The sequence below is a fragment of the Plectropomus leopardus genome, chromosome 3, assembly GCF_026936395.1.
Source record: "Plectropomus leopardus strain MGB_pleo_1.0 chromosome 3, ASM2693639v1, whole genome shotgun sequence".
Classification (NCBI taxonomy): Eukaryota; Metazoa; Chordata; class Actinopteri; order Perciformes; family Serranidae; genus Plectropomus; species Plectropomus leopardus.
Window position 1 is genome coordinate 39,807,576 of NC_142178.1, and position 18,505 is coordinate 39,826,080.

General features: G+C 39.7%; 2 protein-coding genes across 5 annotated transcripts in view; one reads left to right on the plus strand and one right to left on the minus strand.

Annotated features, from left to right (window-relative positions):
- The window catches only part of aplf (aprataxin and PNKP like factor), a 43,912-nt gene that overhangs the window by 18,842 nt on the left and 6,565 nt on the right, over positions 1-18,505 (plus strand). For 2 of the 4 annotated variants that reach the window (XM_088075200.1, XM_088075201.1), the window contains exon 11: positions 1-3,045. In XM_088075200.1, coding sequence (XP_087931326.1) covers positions 1-206 — 206 coding nt within the window. In that variant the 3' untranslated portion in view covers positions 207-3,045. Of the gene's footprint in view, positions 3,046-4,868; positions 5,176-11,373; positions 11,546-18,505 lie in introns of those variants that run through there. The other 2 variants (XM_088075202.1, XM_088075205.1) reach the window with 2 other exon arrangements.
- prokr1a (prokineticin receptor 1a) lies at positions 5,371-13,366 on the minus strand. Its single transcript, XM_088075250.1, has 2 exons — positions 12,385-13,366; positions 5,371-7,394 (listed from the first exon to the last, which is right to left on the minus strand). Exons 1-2 carry the CDS (start codon positions 12,810-12,812, stop codon positions 6,695-6,697), a joined length of 1,128 nt encoding a protein of 375 aa, XP_087931376.1. The 5' UTR covers positions 12,813-13,366; the 3' UTR covers positions 5,371-6,694.

An 18,505-nucleotide genomic window follows, 5' to 3' on the forward strand; every position in this document is an offset into this window, starting at 1 on the left:
CTCGCACTACACGCACCGCCCCCAAAAATACGCCCGCGGATGATGAAGACGAGGACTTCGGGGACGACGACAGCTTCATCAATGATGACAGCGAGGATGCGGGCGATGACTCAGACTACGTCCCTCCTGCTTCGGACGACAGCGGTAAGGAGGACATCAAAGGACTGCAGAAGGAGGCGAAGGCCTTTGTGCAGAGAAGGAAGTAAAAACAGAGCTTCTTTTTCTTTTTTCTGTTCGTTTGAAAGCTGCACCAGACAGACACGTTTTAGCCGAAATCAGCTGCAGCATCTGACGCCTCAGTAGCTCGATTAGGTCGTGTACCTGGACTGCTGTCCTCGTCCCGCGTAGAGCGGTGAAGGGACGTATTTTTGTGACCAGCCAGGAAGTTAGCATCGCACTGGTTCCCTTGTCAAAAACCTCTTTTTGATTATCGCCAAAAATAAGCTCTGTGAGGAACACGAGTTTATGGGACACGTTTTGTTGAAAGAAGCAAAAAGCTGTTAGAATATAAACCAACTACATCACAGTCGACTTAAAGGACACCAGCACAAACACCGTAAAACACTCTGAAACGCAATCGGAAAATATCAGAAACAGATCAATCTACAAGTTGGAGCGCGACTCTGTAAACTCTGGGTTTAATGAGATTCTGCGTCGCTGTGACGACGACAAACTCTGTCGTCCCATTTAGCCACGTGTTAGCAACCGCCTTTTTTAAGACTTTTTGAAAATATTTTGAAAACTTCAAACACTGTGTTTATTCGGGCATATTTTATGTTGCAGAACAAAGCGTCTAAATACCTTTAGCCGGTGTTAACTACAGACCTTATTTAGGGCATTTTACCTGAAACACATAAAAACCCAGAGACTTTGAGACGCGGGAACCGGACGTGCAAAAATGCTAACGGACTTTTGCATATTAGGACTCGTGACTTCATTGATTGAAATCTTTATTTTGAAACATGTAAACAAACAGAAGAAAACAAAACAAGGAAAGCAATTAAGCATTTACAAACAAGAACAAGTATAATGCCACAAAATTAGAACATAAAATATAAATAAATAATATAAATATCAAAGTATCAAAAAACCAAAACAAACAAACAACAAAACAAAAAATAATAATAATAATAGTGATGCGTTTGGCAGTTTTGACTTCACCACTCTTTACTATGAATAAGCAACAGCTCAGCTCGAAAATTCAAACTACGGCTGAAACAAGAACTCAAAATTGGGGGTCAGACGTAAATAAATCCTGTAATCTTTGCAGTTCAGCATTTTAAATATGTCTGGTTTTGTTCGCAGTAAAGTCTTTTTTCCTGGAAATGATTTTTTTTTATTTAGATGGATTATGAGAGCGAGATAAACAGTTTCAAAAGAAAAGCTGCTTCTGTGTTTCCTTAAAATTACCTGTCCTCTAATTTGGCACAAACGTCCATTTGGACTCAAGAATGAACTTTTTAGTATTTGATAGTTGAAGGTCAAGGTCACCGTGGCCTTGTGTCTGTCTCATTTAGGAAACGTGATATCTCAAGACCACCTCAAAGGAATTTCCTCCGTTTTGGCACAAACACCCACTTTGTGTCAAGGATGAACTGGTTAGAATCTGTTGGTCAAATGTCACCGTGACCTTGTGTCCATCTCATTCTCTTGAACATGTTATCTAAAGAACGCCAAAAGAGAATTTCTTAAAATTTGGCACAAATGTCCTCTTGTACTCAACAATGAACTCATTAGAATTTGGTGGTCAAAGGTTAAGGTCACTGTGACTTTGCACCCTCTCGTTCAAAAGATAGTGATATCTCAAGAACACCTTGAGGAAATTTCCTAAAATTTGGCATAAACGTCCTCTTTTCAACAGTGAATGGATTAGAATTTGCCAGTTGAAGGTCAAGGTCACCGTGACCTTGTCCATCACATATTCGTGAATGCCGTATCTCATGAACACCTTGATGGAACTTTACCAAATTTGGCACAAACGTTCACTTGGACGATGAGCTGATGGGAATTTGGTGGTCAAGGGTTAAGGTCACTGTAACCTTGGGTCTGTTTCATTTGGTGAACATTATAAGCCAGAAGGCCTTGAGGGAATTTTTTCAAATTTGGCAAAAACGGTCAATTGGACATTAGAACAAACTGGTTAAAATTACAGGCTAAAAGCACAAACAAAAAAGAAAAAGAAAGTAAATAAAAAACAAATGGAAAAAAATGCTTAAAAATTATGATAATTCTGTAGCATAATTTTAATCATGTAAGTATGAAATTAGAAATGTAGTTTTCCCTTTTCTCTAGATGTTTTTTTCTTTTAATAATAATTTTCTAAATTGAGTAATTTCTTGGAAATTGTGGAACATTTCTGTCTTAAGTTGCTTTTTTTAAAAAATGTTTTTGAAAGAATTCGCACCGATCAGCTCAGAGCTTACAGGTTTAAAGAGATGGTAAAAGGCGTTTGAAAGGTTTCAGGTTTCAAAGGGTTAAAAACCATAAATTGAAGCTTTATGAGAATAAGCTTTTTCAGCCATTTCTTAAATGTTGACAGCAGATGTTTCACCACATCAAACAAACACGACCTCACAGCGAAACGGGCAGCGCCGTCAGCTCCCGGCTCTTTTTTTTTGTTAAAGCTGCCAACATGTGAAAGCGTCACGTGTCTTCGTGGCAACCGTAAACACGACCGCGGACTGCGGTGTCTCAGCCGATTATAGAAAACATGATTTTGTATGAAAAGCATCTCTCAGTCAGATTGAAATGCAAATTCTGATGAAGATGTTTTCGTGAAATCTGCTGCGTCCGTCCAAACAAAAGACTCGAGTGAAAACACGCCGGCAGTGTTTCTGATCAGAGCGGCACTTTGATTCTTCTTTATTTTCATCTTTTTAAAAAATGTTTAGATTTGATTTTAGATCCTCTGTTCCTGCTCTGGTTTGATTCTGCTGGTGTAAATATGTAAAATTCGGGAGTTTTAGGAGTATTTCTCTTAAAATTGTTACTGTGATGTGTTGACAGTTCTTCTAAACGTTTTTTTAAATACATCCGATAAAACAACGTCTGTTTTCTCTACTTTAATTTCATGTTTCTCTTGTGTATTTTACAAACACAAATTTCACATTTAAAACTGTATTTCCCCCCAAATGTAATTCTGGTGGCAAAAAACAAAATATGTTTAATTTTAATGAATTTATTCGAGACCGCTGACAGCTTTGTGAGACTGAAATACGAGATGAAAAGTGTCGGACAAACAGCCTCCGAGACAGACGGACAGATTTCTGCTGCTTTTATGTTTGAAGTCTCTGTGTTTGAAAAGCTAATAAGCTCAGTCTCACTGACGGATCTTAATTCCAGCTCCTGATCAAACACACACATCTGACACCTTAGTCACATGACCGTCCCTGACAGAGGGTCACCTTCACACCGAGAGACACAACGTCCTGAAAACCGTTTTTTCTGATCGCGCCAGTTCGTCGCCCTCTCAGTCTCACGTGGGTCACTCACGTGTTAAGGTGTTTTCTTTGTTTGTGTTCTTTGTTTTTTAATGAGGAAGGCCGCAAGGTCCTGCTGCATGATACATGCACACACACACACACACACACACACACACACACACACACACACACACACACACACACACACACACTCAGTCAGACAGTAGACGAGCCGAGGAGAGACTCACTACAATCCAACAAAAAAATCATGAATGGAGACGCTTTGACCCAACCGTCTGAAATCTGCAGAATCTTATTTATTTACTAACTAACTGACTAACCAGCCAACCTGACTACCTACTAACTTATTTACTCACTAACTTCATAGCTTACTTACTTATTAACTTTCTTACTTACTAACTTACTGATATACAAACCAACTTTTTTACTTTCTAACTAGCCAACAAACTAACTGCCTTACTTATTTACTTTCTAACTAACAAACTGACTTATTTATTTCTTTACTAAGTAAATAACTAACTTATCTAAAAACTAACAAAATATCTTACTCATTAACTTTCTAACTAACTAAATAGCGTACTAACATATTTACTTTCTTAGTTACTAACTAACAGATCAGGCTACATAGAAACGAATGGGAATGATGAATCAGAGCAGCAGGGAGGGGCTAGACAAGGACAGAGGACGAAGGACAGAGGACAGAGGACGAAGGACAGAGGACGAAGGACAGAGGACAGAGGACAGACGCTGCAGGAGCCCGTCCTCATCCAGCTAATAGCCCTCCCTTTTTTCTTTTTCTTTTTTTTTTTGTTAAACTAGTTTTTCGGTAATTTTCTTGTCACCTTTAACTAATTTCTTGCAGTCTGCGTGACATTTCTTGCCAAGCTGCTCGATGCATTTTTCCCTCAAGTTTTGGAAAGAAATCAACGTTTCCAGGTTTCAAAGGGTTAAAAAGCTTCTAAAAGGCGTCCGAATGCAGCAAAAGAAAACTGATGTCGATCCAGGTTTCAAAGGGTTAAATTAGCAGAAAATAGGGATACTTAATTAAAATTCTTTTTCTTTTTCTTCAAAATTGTAAGTAAATGTACTCCGTAACATTCCCGGAGAGTTGGTCTTTGTCTGTTTTGGTGACGGAGTTTAAAAGCTGAGATCTGAGATCTGCTGCCCGTCAGGTGGTTTTGTTGTTTTCGGCTTTTTCTTCGCCGTCCTCCGGCTGACGCTTTGCATTCATTGATGATAAACAGACGAGCTCATGAATGTAAACAGCTGCAAACATTATCTCGGCTCGCGCCTCAGCAGCTCGACATTTTACCGGGAAGGCAAATCCTCCGCATCAAACAGCTTCCTGTTTCACTTCCTCCCTTCATGCTGCAGAAAAATGACTCTCCTCTCACGTGACTCGCATCATAATCCCTCATTTCAAAGTATTTTTCAGACCGTGACACGCCGCTCACGTTAGCAGCTGAGGGAGGAGGAAGAGGAGCAAAGAGGCTTAATTTCCCTCAAACACATGAGAAGAAAGCGATAAAAAATTCGAAGACATAGTCGAAGTAACAAGAAAAAACCTGGTGAAAAAAAGAACCATGAAAACCTGAAGACCTTAAGATAGTGATAAAAAAAATATTAAAATATAGAAATATATTTCTGTAATGTTATTTTAAATATGTAATTGTATGACTTGTAAATAAAAAATTCTAAATATTTTTCCATATTTTTTGATAATATCTAATAATCGGCCTACAAATGAAATTATTTTTTCTCTTGTCTACAGCTGCAGCTCGAGGCTGAAACATCCTTTTATAGTTAAAGTTTACAAATGTTTGAAAAACTTGTCACCTCGGATGATATGAACAGCAGTTTAACATTTTCAGTAATACTTCCTCAGTGTATGAAAAACTTTTCACAGTGTGATCAGTGGTGAAACATTTTGTAGATAGAGTTTAATAATTCATGAAAACTTGTCACAGTATTACAGTGGCTAAACATTTATATTTTTAGCTTACTAATATATGAAAAACTTCTCATTGTATGAAAAGTGGTTTAACCTTTTATAGTTTACCGATGTATGAAAAACTCATCACAGTATGAACAGTGGTTAAATATTTTATTGTTGTCGTTTTCTAATGTATGAAAAACGTCACGGTATGAACAGTGGTTAAATAATTTGTAGTTATAGTTTACCAATGTATGAAAAACTTTTCATTGTATGAACAGTAGTTGAACCTTTTATAGTTCAATAATCTATCAAAAACTATGAGCAGTGGTTAAACTTTGTCTTGTTAGAGTTCTCTAATGTATGAAAAACTTGTCACCATATGAACAGTAGTTCAACTTTTTATAGTTATACTTTTATAATGTATGAAAAACCTGTCGCAGTATGAAAAGTGGTTAAATATTTTGTTCTTATAATTTAGTAATGTATGAAAAACTTTTAGCTCCACCTTTTAGTACCAGATCACTTTTCACAGTTGAAACGCCAAAAAAAGTGTACCGAACTGAACTGAACCGAACCGTACCAACCTGCTGGCGGAGACGCCCCAAATCTGAAATAATGTTGGACCGATGCAGTCGTATAAACCACCTGATCAGCAGTTTTTATTGTTTATTTATCATCGTTAAACAAACTGAATAACAAACACAGCGCCTGCATGTCAGTCCACAACCACACGATTTCCTGGAGAGCGTCTTCGTTTTTTCAGTCGTGATGCTCCGCTGTGATTGGCTCAGCTGTTTTAAGAGCAGGAATCCCTAAAACGTCTTCGTATTTCAGCCGGGATACCACAGAGTGTTGCGTGCCTGATCTCTTTGGCTCGCATCGATCGACTTTTTGGAAAAGCGAGCCTCAGTGGCGGATTTTCCTGGCCGCCCAAAGAGTTCAGAGCGATCAGACCAGAGAATTCACCACAATAATATCAATATTACCACACCCACAGATTTCTGTCCCACTTCACAGAATATTTTGCATTTTGCGTTCACGCGAACCAAAACATCCAGCGGGCTTGTTGCCACGAAGCACGACACCAAACTGTTTTTACGTTTTGTCCAACAGCGGTTTGCTTTTTCCACGTTTTTTTAATTATTACACAGATATTTACTGTCCGCCTGGGATGAGAACGTCTTCTGCTCAAGACAAAACAAAATTTAAATCCATTATTTCCACGAATTGTGTCCAGCTTTTCAGAGACGGAACTTAAACATGGTTCGACTTTTCTTCGCTGTATGTGGACGTTTAGATCCGTACTGTTTGAGCTCTACTTCAGTCGAGCTCCGTCTGCGTCCTCCGTCACTCGGAGGGACGAGGTGCGTGCCTCCCCTTCGTCCACCGACTTGGCGGCCACAAACGTCACCAGCCTCAGCGGGAACTTGCCCGCCTTCTTCAGGCGCTTGGTATGATTTCGGACACTCATGAAGCAGAAGGTGTTGATCACCCCGTTGCTCATGGCGATGCACTCGATGATGTAGAAGACCACCAGCGAGTTCTTGTCCCTGGAAATGAGGGTGGGGTAGAAGTCTCGCAGCAGGGCGAAGCCGTAGTACGGCGCCCAGCATAAAACGTAGGCGGCCAGCACCAGAATCAGCACCACCACCGTCCTCCGACGCCTCTGCAGCCTCTTCCGGATCTGCTCCGTCTGGAAACCCGGGACGTCCTTAAACCACAGCTCCCTGGAGATCTGGACGTAGCAGACCGCCATGACGGTCACCGGGCCCAGGAACTCCAGAGCGAAGATGAGGAGGAAGTAGGAGCGGTAGAAAACCTGCTGGTCAACGGGCCAGATCTGAGCGCAGAACGTCTTGTGGGTGTGACCTTTGACGTGCGGGTACGTGGTCTCGGAGGCCATGTAGGCCGAGGGGATGGAGATGAAGATGGGGACGATCCAGACGGTCAGGATCACGCAGTACGCCGTCTGGTGCTTCATACGAGGCTTCAGAGGGTGGAGGATGGCCATGTACCTGCGGACAGGAAGAGAGCAGCGGGAAGAGTGTCGGTCAGAGCTGTCTCTGATGATAATGCTAAAAAACAGCTGGAAATGCTGCGAATGATTTGATTAAAAAATAGCAATCATAGCGAGAAATGCAGCTGCTGTTTCCTAAAATGCATCCACAACTTCTGCTGGAAATAACGTTTTGCAAAATAATCATGGCTGGAAATGCTGCTGCTGTTTCCTAAAAAACATCCACGCTCGATGGCACAACTGCCTCTGGAAATGCCTCAGATGTCTCTGTATAAACTACTTTTGGTAGCATCATTACAGCTGGAAATGCAAATGATTTGATAAAAATATATATATATATATATATATATATATATATATATAGCAATCATAGTGAGAAATGCACCTAAAATGCATCCACTTTTGGTTGCACATCTTCTGGTGGAAATTACGTTTTGCAAAATAATCGTTGCTGGAAAAGCTGCTGACGTTTTGCTAAAAACACCCGTTTTTGGAAAGCTGGAAATGCTGCGAATGTATTGATTATTTTTTTTAAACCTCAATCATAGCTAGAAATGTTGCTGTTGTTTCCTAAAAAACATCCATGTTTGATGGCACAACCGCCGCTGGAAATGCTGCTATTTTGCTAAGAACAACCATTTATGGTTGCATGATTATAGCTGGAAATGCTGCAGCTTTAGTAGAGTAATTGATCTTTGAAATATTGCTGATGTCTCGCTAAAAAAACTCCTGTTTTTGGCAGCACAACCGCCTCTGGAAATGCCTCAGATGTCTCCGTAAAAACATTACAGCTGGAAATGCTGCCAATTGGTTTTAAAAAATGAAAGCCGTGTTTGTGAGCCAGATTTGACTTAATTTCACCGTTAAACACCGAAGTGTTTCGCCCTTGATGCAGAGAAGGACACACTCGGACACTCGCAGACGAACAGGGAAACTGGAGCCGCTCTGACCGCCCCGGATAAACACGGATGATCCATCTTTTCTCCCTGCTGATGCTATTTTTACACGAGAGCGGCTGTCGGTTATGATGAATGGAAGACGAGGGGCTGCTGGTCCTTAAGTGTGAGCGTCTGCGCGATGATGGATTTGGTTCAGAAGCTGAGGGGAAGACCAGAAGCAGCTTTCATCGTCGCAGAATGTAAATCATCTCCGCTCGGGTCGTCCTCCGAGTCTGGAGGTCTGTCCCTCGTGAGCGACACATCATGTGTGTAATATTCTGTGTGTGTTCACGTGCAAAGGTGGAAATCGTGACTCACTTCGCTCCTTCGGATCACTTCGTTCGGTTCAAAGATTCGTCGGTGACTTTGTAGCGTCGCCTTTTTCTCCTGAAGCTTCAAACACACCTCAGTATGTGGAGGATTTATTTATGAAATAAGAATCATCACATTTTCGTTTTTCTAGTTTGGGCTGTTTCCCATCAGCCACCGTGACGCAGCGTCAGTAAAACAGGACACAACTTTAAAAGGTTTTGTCTTTATTTTACTGCCAATTTTTTTAAGAAAACCTGTCGTCCAAACCTGCAGGCCCGTGTTTGGAGGACATGTTTACTTTAACAAAATTTGGCAGTTTTTCTTTGTTTCTTTTTTTTTCAATTATTCTTTTATTTATTTGGTGTTTTCCCCTTTTTAAAAGTTTTAGTGATTTTTAAATTTAAAGTGTTTTTTTTTTTTTTTCATAAAGTTTTGGCAATTTTTGTTTTCTCTGAAAATTTTGGTTGATTTTTAAAGACAGCATGTGTTACAAACCCACGGGCCCACCGAAATAAATACGGTTTATGATAACCAGAAACTTTAAAACAGAAATAATGGTTGGATTTTAAAATGACGATGGTCCAGAAAATTTCGGGCTGAAGCCTCATACACCCAGCTCTGTTGAACGACATCACTGACTAGCATTATAATTTTTACATGCTGTTAAGACAATTACCTGAAAATAAACAAAAATAAAAAAATAAAAACAAAAGACAATAATATTAAGAAAGAAGTCAAACTTAAAGTTACTATTTCTGAATAAGAATTATAGTTTTATGGACATTTTCCCTCGTCCCTAGTACCTAATAATCCCTCCCAAACCCACCTAATTTATTTTTTCTGGTAATGCTTTTTTCTTTTTAGCAATTTCGCATTTCTAAGTTATTCATTGCTTTTTTCTTCATATTTTTATAAGGAATCAAATTTATTTCCTAAGTTTAAAAGTCTGTGAGACGCATCTGAATGCAGCACAAAAAAAAACTGATGTCGATCCAGGTGTCAAAGGGTTAACGAGCCATATCTGTCATAATGAAAATAATGATAATAACAATAATAATACATTTTATTTATCAAGCACTTTTCACAATACTTAAAGAGGCTTAAAAGAGACAAAACAGAGACATAAAAGAGAGTGTGGGACGTTTGATGAGCTGGAGGCGTGGACAGTCAGATCTGAGTGTTGGACCGAGCCGATGAGGAGCCGCGTTTTTCTGTCTCGCTGGTTATCACAAACAAACCAGAACATGGCCCCCGGCTGCTGCACACACACACACACACACACACACACACACACACACACACACACACACACACACACACACACACACGTTTGTGCTGTGATGTGGTCACAGCGGGGAGTCTCAGCAGCTGCAGAAGGCGGTTACACATGCAGCAGTAACAAGCACAGTCAGAGATAAATAAGACGAACACACACACACACACACACACACGAAGAGGAGAAAAGATGGAGGAGCGAGCGTCGGTAATGAGCTCTTCATGTTCAGTGGAAAAAAGAAACGCCAGCTCACACGTCACTTTGGAAATGTTGATATGATTTGATGAAACACACAGATGTTAATCTGAGGTTTGCATGTCTCAGTTATGGATCAGTGTGTTAACGTGGAGCTGTGACTGAAAAGGTCAACATGTGGAGGTCACAGTAAACAGGTGAGGTTTAATCAGTCAAGCTCCGCCCCCTCTAATGATCTCTGAGGATCAGTCCACTTTTTATTTTTTTTTTATTTACGTCTGCACAGACGGACGGACAGACGTCACACGCCTCTGATCGATAAACGGATTCAGACCTGATTCAGTGAGAAATGAAAGCAAACAGATAATTACGGAGTGCAGGAGACACTCAAATAACCTCCTTTAAAACGTGCTGCAGCTAACGCCGAACAAATCATCCAAAAATGACGGAAATCACAACATGGACGAGTGCAAAATCCAAATTACAGGAGCTCCGGTTTCTGATGAAAGTCATTATAAATGAAGCGCTGTGGTTTTTATACTTCTTAATGATTTCTTTTAAGAAAATTACGACTCATTTTTACAACAAAAAAGTACGGAGGACACCCCAGAACCCCAACAGAGGTCCTACCTAAGACCCTAATGTCCCACAGATGTCTACAGAATGTCCGAAAGTCCGAGAAATGTCCTTAAACCCTAGAAATGTCCTAAAATCCTCGACATATCCTAAAGTCTGAGAAATTTCTTAAGCGTCCTGAAATCCTGGAAACGTCCTAAAAATCATAGAAATGTCCCACAATCCTAAAAACATCCAAAAATGCTGGAAATGTCCTAAAATCCGAGAAATGTGCTAAAATCGTTTTCGTAAAACGTTTTCAGATCCTTTGTCTTAATAGAAATGTCCTTTAATCATAGAAATGTCCCGGGAAACATGTATGGGGCCTCCGGTCATTTTTAAAAGTGTCCCAAAGCGAGCTGAGTGTCTCTGTCCTGTGTTGTCTCCGCTCGTTCTGTCTCGTTCCCTCTGTTCCTCTTTTTGACCTCCTGTTTCAAATCCACCAGTTGTCCTCAGACTGACTGTCCCTCCTCCCCACGTGCTCTACCAGCTGCACACCTGTCTTCCCTCTCCTGTCCTCCCACACCTGTCCTCCCTCTCCTGTCCTCCCACACCTGTCCTCCCTCTCCTCATCAGCCCTGCAGTCAGCTGACCTCCTCTCCACACCTGCACCTCCTCCTCTAATCAGCCTCTCACTTCAGATCCTCTGCTGGTTCATCACAGTCTCCAGGCTGCTCCTTTGACTCCCAGCCGTTTGTGTCCATCACCTGTCCTGGATCCACCTGGACAAAGACCTGCTGCCTGTCCATCACCTGTCCTGGACTCACCTGGACAAAGACCTGCTGCCTGTTTATCACCTGCTGGTCCGAATCTGTAAGTCTGCTTCTGCTTTGCTCCTTCTCTTGTTGCCTGTTTCCACCAACTGACTCCTCAAAACTTCTCAAAACTTCTCAAAACTCCTCAAAACTCCTCAAAACTTCTCAAAACTCCTACCGTAGTCCTGCTGGTCTTTCCCTGCACCTGAACATTTTGTTTTGGTGCATAAATCTTTAAATCTTTTGAGTTTTACCAATTTTTGTGAAAGAAAGTTTTTTTTGATGCAAAGCACAAAATTTCTACAATTTTAGGACACTTCCATTCAAGGATTTTGGGACATTTCTAGGATTTGAGCATGTTTCAGGGATTTTAAGACATTTCGGGGTTTACAGGATCTTTGTAGTGTTTTAGGACATTTCTAGAATTTTAGGAAGTTTGTAGGATTTTAGCATTCTCTGGGATTTTAAGACCTTTCCAGGATTTCAGGATGTTCCTTCGATTTTAGGATATTTTTAGGACTTTGGACCGTTCAAGGATTTTTTCTTGGCTTTCAGGCAATTTCTTGTATTATTATTGCATTTTTAGGACTTTAGGACTTCTGGGATTTTTGGGACATTTCTAGAATTTTACGACCTTTTTTGAATTTCAGGACATTTCTAGTATTTTCGGGCATTAGCGTCTTAGCTAGGACCTCTGTCGGAGGTGTGAGGGATCCTCAACCTTTTTGACCAACAAACTCACTTTATTTTTTAAGTTTTTTATAATTATATAATAGTTGGAGGGCCACCTGGCACCGTACTGGGGCCCCATTTGGTCCTCTTTTCACTGATTAGAGGGATTGTAAGATTCTCCATGACGGCGGCGGCAGAGTGGCGATGACGGTGCAGGAGACTCACCTGTCCACAGCGATGGCCAGCAGCACGTTGGTGGACACGTAGAGGGAGACGGTGCGCAGGTAGTTGGTGGAGGCGCAGAGCAGCAGGCCGTGATCCCACGACAGCTGCTTCACCACGTAGTAGTCCAGCAGGAAGGGACAGCACACCGCCGCCACCAGCACGTCGGACACGGCCAGGTTGGCGATCAGCAGGTTGGTCAGGTTGCGCAGCTGCTTGTAGCGGGCGAGGCTGGCGATGAACAGGCAGTTCCCCACCCCGCACACCAGCATGATGCCCACCAGGACCACCGCGATGACGATGGTGGCCACGAAGAAGGCGCGGCCCCGCGTGGTGTCCGGGATCTCGTCCGGGGGGATCTCGTAGTCCAGAGCGTCACCGGCCAGGAAGTAGTCTGTTAGAGCCAAGCTGTTGTTGGTCGCGTCGTCCATTTTGGATCCGGTCAGCACGCTCCGGCGGGAGCGTCTGCGGGACAGGTGTGACAAAAAAAAACAGAAAACAGTTTTATTTATTCATTTATTTATTTGTATTTTTGAATATGCCCGAATCAGCACAGAGGACAGCTCAGAGGACAGCTCAGAGGACAGTTCAGAGGACAGCTCAGAGGACAGCTCAGAAGACATGTCATAGGGCAGTCCACAGGACAACTCATCATAAATGGACACATTATATTAAATGAATAAAACTTTCTGCAATAACCAGTAAAAAAAAAACAGCCTCAGAGGAGAGACGGTTTATTTTTGGGCTGGACTGGTTTGTTTTTGAATGTTTGAGGTTTTTTAAAGGTTTGTCACAGTCCCTAAAATGTGTAGAGACAGAGACAGGGACAGGGACAGAGACAGGGACAGGGACAGAGACAGAGACAGGGACAGAGACAGAGACAGGGACAGAGGAAGACAGAGACAAGGACAGAGACAGAGACAGGGACAGAGACAGAGACAGGGACAGAGGAAGACAGAGACAAGGACAGAGACAGAGACAGGGACAGGGACAGGGACAGAGGAAGACAGAGACAAGGACAGGGACAGAGACAGGGACAGTTCATTTATGTCTCTCTAACATTATCGGACTAACTTTCGTCCTGCGCCTCGGTACATTAGTCTCCCCTCGTTAGCGTCTTCGTGTTTTTCACATTATTGTTTTGTTTTTTTTGTGTGTGAATTTATTTAAAAACAAAACATCCACGAACATCTGAGAGCTATCGATATCTGAAATATTGTACCGACTCAGGAAGTCGCTGTAATGAAAACGGGCTGTTTGTTTGTTTGTTTGTTTGTTTGTTTTTATGCACGGCGCACTGTGAGTGACATCACTGTGGAGAGGTGCTGCTGATTGGCTGGTTATGATGTGGAAAAACACACTGTGTAGCCATGAGTTTACAAAAACAGCCTCCATAATCCCGAAATCTGCTGCTCGCTGATTTTTATTGAAAACAGGACATGAAGCATCTGTTGGGGACTATTTTCACCTGCGGATTAATACGCATAAAGTGCAACAATGGAAGGCGTGTTAGAAAACAGACTCGCTGTTTGAGTCTTTTCATCGTCACAATAAGAAAATGACCGGATATCACTTGTGATTTAATATCCTGTACGAGGCCATGGTGCACTGAGGACTTTCCCAGCATGCACTGGGAGAAAGCAGACGGGTCACCAGTATGTCTCCGGCGTCTCACACACGTCCAGCTCACTGCAGATTTACTGCTGGACACACACACAGCTGTTTGACCGCTCACTGAAAATGTTGGATCTGAGTCGTTTGAGGCTTCATTTTGGTGGTTTTGCTGATGCCGTTGCTAGGATACGGTGCTCATGTGGTCTACTTGCTAGATTCGTCCGCACATTGAGGAATGTCCCGTCTCGACTCTGACGTCTGAAAACCGTTTTTTTTTTTTTCTGCTCCGACAGAAGAGGTTTTTATCAGAGCGTCGGAGATCATCGCTGATCAGCAAACACTCTGATCTCTACCGCAGTACAAGTACTCAAATAATATGGAGAAAAATACTCAGTTAAAAGTGAAAGTCCTGCATTGAAAATCAGTGAAAGTCTTTATCCATAAAATAAATCAAAATTAAATGTTTGATTTCTTTCAAAAACATGTACGGCAATTTGCAAAACAGTTAATTGGATCTTTTGTTTTCTAAACTACTGAAAAATTCCCCCCCAAAAATTTAGACACTATTTTTCAGGTACTTTACTTGTTTTTTGTTTAAATGTACTTTCCTTTTTAATTTATATATGTAAAGTCATATTACAGGAAATATATATTTGTAAGATTTCATTTTATCTTTAGCACTGTCTTAAGGTCGTTTTCTTTCTTTTCTTTTTTTTTTTTTTTTTTTTGCTTATTTTTAGGTAATTTTCTTGTTACTTTTACTGTGCCTTGCTTTTTTTTCGGCCAGTTTTGGGGAGTGGCTTATCAAACCAATTTGCTCAGGTTTCAAAGGGTCAAAAGTTGACATTTTGTTCATACAGTTATTATTTTGACTCCTTGTGTCATAATTATGATCATGATTAATTATGATAAACCAATTTAGTTTTTTAATTTTTCGTGCATGTTTGTATTTTTCTTGGCATGAATGGACTTCCATACATGAGCACAGACACATCTTAATATAAACTATGTAAATTGTTTAATTAAAATATTCTATATTATTATTATTATTATTATTATTATTATATTCATTTTTCATGCAATCACTTATTTTCCTGGCATAAATGGGCATTAATAGCAAATCACTCCAATCTGTTAGCAGCATTATGTTACGTGTGTGTGTGTGTGTGTGTGTGTGTGTGTGTGTGTACGTGCAGCAGTCTGCATATGTATGCATGATGAATCCACCTTCTTCATTTAATATTTATTGCGGCGCTCTCTGACACTCCCCTCTCACCTAAATGTGTCCTTGTTTACACCAACAGTTTGAGCTGTAATTACTCTGCATGTTTTTTCATACATAAATCATAGAGCTGCAGCTAACAGCTGATTAGTCAATTTTGAAAAAACACAGTTTTAATAACTTCATAATTTAAGTCATGTATTTAACTAAAATTGCTTCTCGTGAGGCTCTCTGACAGTAATTTATATATTTTAAGGTTTCTGGCTGTTAACTTCATGAAAACACAGTCATCTCACAGATGTGTTTTACCAACATTTTGAAAATATCGCTTAAGTTTTGCGCAAATCTGTAACAGAAACCTACCTACTGATGTTAAAATGATGTTGGCAGCATTCAACAAGCCACACAAATATCAGATTAACACAAATATGCATCCATGACTGGTATTATAACATCCTGCTGAAGTCATTTGTGCACATAAATATAAATAAAAGTGCAAGAAAATGACTTTATTCCTAAAAAATAAGATTATGATAGTGTGGCATCTCATAAATGACATTTTACAGTTACGGTTATAACTGTGATTCCTTATGTGAACATTATAATTGTGATTGATTATGATAAAAGTTTTTATGTTAAGTATTTATCAGTTTAATGAACATTTGTCCAATTTAGCTGTTATGACTTGGATCAAAATTACACGTCCAACCGTACAATTGACACCTCACTGTCAGCTTACACAGTGTAATGATGAGAATAATAATAATAATAACAATAATAATGAAATTTAAAGTGTTTTTAACGTTGGTCCTCTTGAATTCTATCCGGGACCCATTGGGGGTCCTAGGACCACAGTTTGGGAACCAGAGATTGAAGTACTATTTCCATTAAAATGAAAATATAATTTTAAAAAAGGATAAAAAAAAACGCATGAAGGCAGTGATGATATCTGTAATAACACAACTTACTGACGATATAATAACGGCTCATTTAAAACCGTAAATATGTCAAAAGAAAAATGTAAAAGAAATAAATGAATTTAAAACAGCGTAAGACTTAATGTCAGGACTAAGATACAGTGTAACTCACAGATTAAGAATAAAAATTAACCTAAAATATGTAAAAGAGAAATCATCCTCTGCATACAGAAAAGTCCTGAAAAGTGTTTAAAAATACAGCCACGCACGTGCTGAACCATAACCGTGTTTGTCTGTTTAAACTCTAAATAACGTTTATAAGAAGCGAAAAGTTTTCAGGTGAAAAAAATCGGCATTTAACGCGTGAAAGAAACATCAAATCCTTCATGAAAATAAAAATGTTTCTCTCCGGTAAAGATCCTCCGGTTTAATACCAAAATAAAACCGCGTCTTTTAGCAGAGACGCTGCGGTCTGAACTCTGAGGTGAAATTTAACAAAGATCTTAATTTGTGATACAGACCTGAAGCTGCTTCTCCGCGCGCGCTCATCCACTGAATGACTGAAGAGCGCGAGGCGCGTTCACGACGTCTAACGACTCAACACGTAGCTACACACGCGCGCGCACTTTATCCCTCAGATAATAAATCATGTCCACGCGCCAGGACGTAAAAAGCCTCCTTATTGCACACAGAGAGTTTCTGACGTTTTACTCTGAAATAACGAAAAGACCTGCGCACCTTTCACAAGAATTTATTTCAGTCTAATTATGAATTTTATAAATTAAACAGTTTCTGCACATCCAGCTGAATCCACGAGTCCATTAATCAGAAAATTCATATGAAACTATTTTTTATGTAAAACCTTCAGGATGTAACTTTAATAATTATAATGTTTTATTTTAGTAATGATGAGGTTTAAACAAACAGGGTAAAGGTGTCAGTTTGGCTCATTGTGACAAACATTTCTCAATATTTTTTCATTATTTTTGAGAAATGTTCTAAAATCTTAAATGTGCTAAAATCTGAGAAAAGTCAAAAAATCCTGCAAATGTCCTAAAATCTTATAAATGTCCTTAGATCGTAGGAACATGCTCAAATACTAGAAATGTTCTAAAATGTCCTAAAACCCAAAAAATGCATGAAAAGTATTGAAATGTCCTGAAATCTGAGAAAAGTAAAAAAAATCCTAGAAAAATCCTTAAATCTTAGAAATGTCTTTAGATCTTAGGAACATGCTAAAATACTAGACATGTCCTAAAATGTCCTGAAATCCTAGAAATGTCTGAAAAATCCTGAAATGTCAAGTCTGAGAAATTTCTAAATCATCCACAAATTCATCCTTAAATCCTAGCAATGCCCTAAAATCTGAGAAATGTCTCAGAGAAATCTCCTAAAATCTGAGAAAAGTTAAAAAAAAAATTAAAAAAAAAAAAAATCCTTGAAGCATCCTAAAATATCCTAAATGTCCTAAAATATGAGTAATGTATTTGAGAAATGTCCTCAAATCTGAGAAAAGTCCTAAATCCTAGAGACATCCTAAATCTGAGAAATGTCCTTAGATCTTAGGGACATGCTTACATACTTGAAATGTCCTAAAATCCTAGAAATGCCCTAAAATCTGAGAAATGTCCAAAAATCTGAGAAAAATCTTGAAATTCTAGATTTGTCCTAAAACCCTAGAAATGTCCTGAAATCTTAGAAACATGCTGAAATACTAGAAATGTCCTAAAATCCTGCAATCTTTCTTAAATTCTACAAACATCTTAATTTCTAGAAATGTCATAAAATCGTAGCAATATCCTAAAATCTGAAAAAATGTCCTAAAATATTAGAAACATGCTAAAATCCTATAATCGAGAGAAATCAGTTTGCTCAGGTTTCGAAGGGTTAATTGAACTAACCTATAAATAACGTCTTGTTTAACTGCTTCACTCGCTTCTACAAGAAAGTTTGTGCGCTCAGTTTTCGTCATTACGCTTTTCAAATAGATTGTGACAAAATACAACCATGTGTTGAAAAAAAAAAGTACTCTTAATACATAAGTACTTTTGAAAGCAAGTACTTAGGAGTATCTTTACTGTATAAGTAAAGCTGTGCTGCTGCAGTGCAGAACCTTTGAGTAAAAATATCCAGCTGCAGTGAAAACGCCGTCAGTGTTTCTTATTCTCTTTGATGTTTCTGGATGAATCTTCCCGTTGCAGAAATGTGTCATTTTCCTGCTGAAGGTGTTTCATGCTCAGCTCATTTTAACTCCTTTATATCCTGGTGGGTAGCTTCATTTGCAATGCATCATGGTCTATAAGATCATCGTATGTTTGTAGCGTGGCTGTCCTGTGAGCGCCACGAATCTCTAGAAAGTCAACTTGTTTGA

Coding starts and splice junctions, on each gene's coding strand:
- prokr1a (XM_088075250.1), bottom strand. CDS start 12,812: ATGGACGACGCGACCAACAACAGCTTGGCTCTAACAGACTACTTCCTG. Junction 7,395..12,384: donor CTGGCCATCGCTGTGGACAG/GTGAGTCTCCTG, acceptor TCCTGTCCGCAG/GTACATGGCCATCCTCCACC.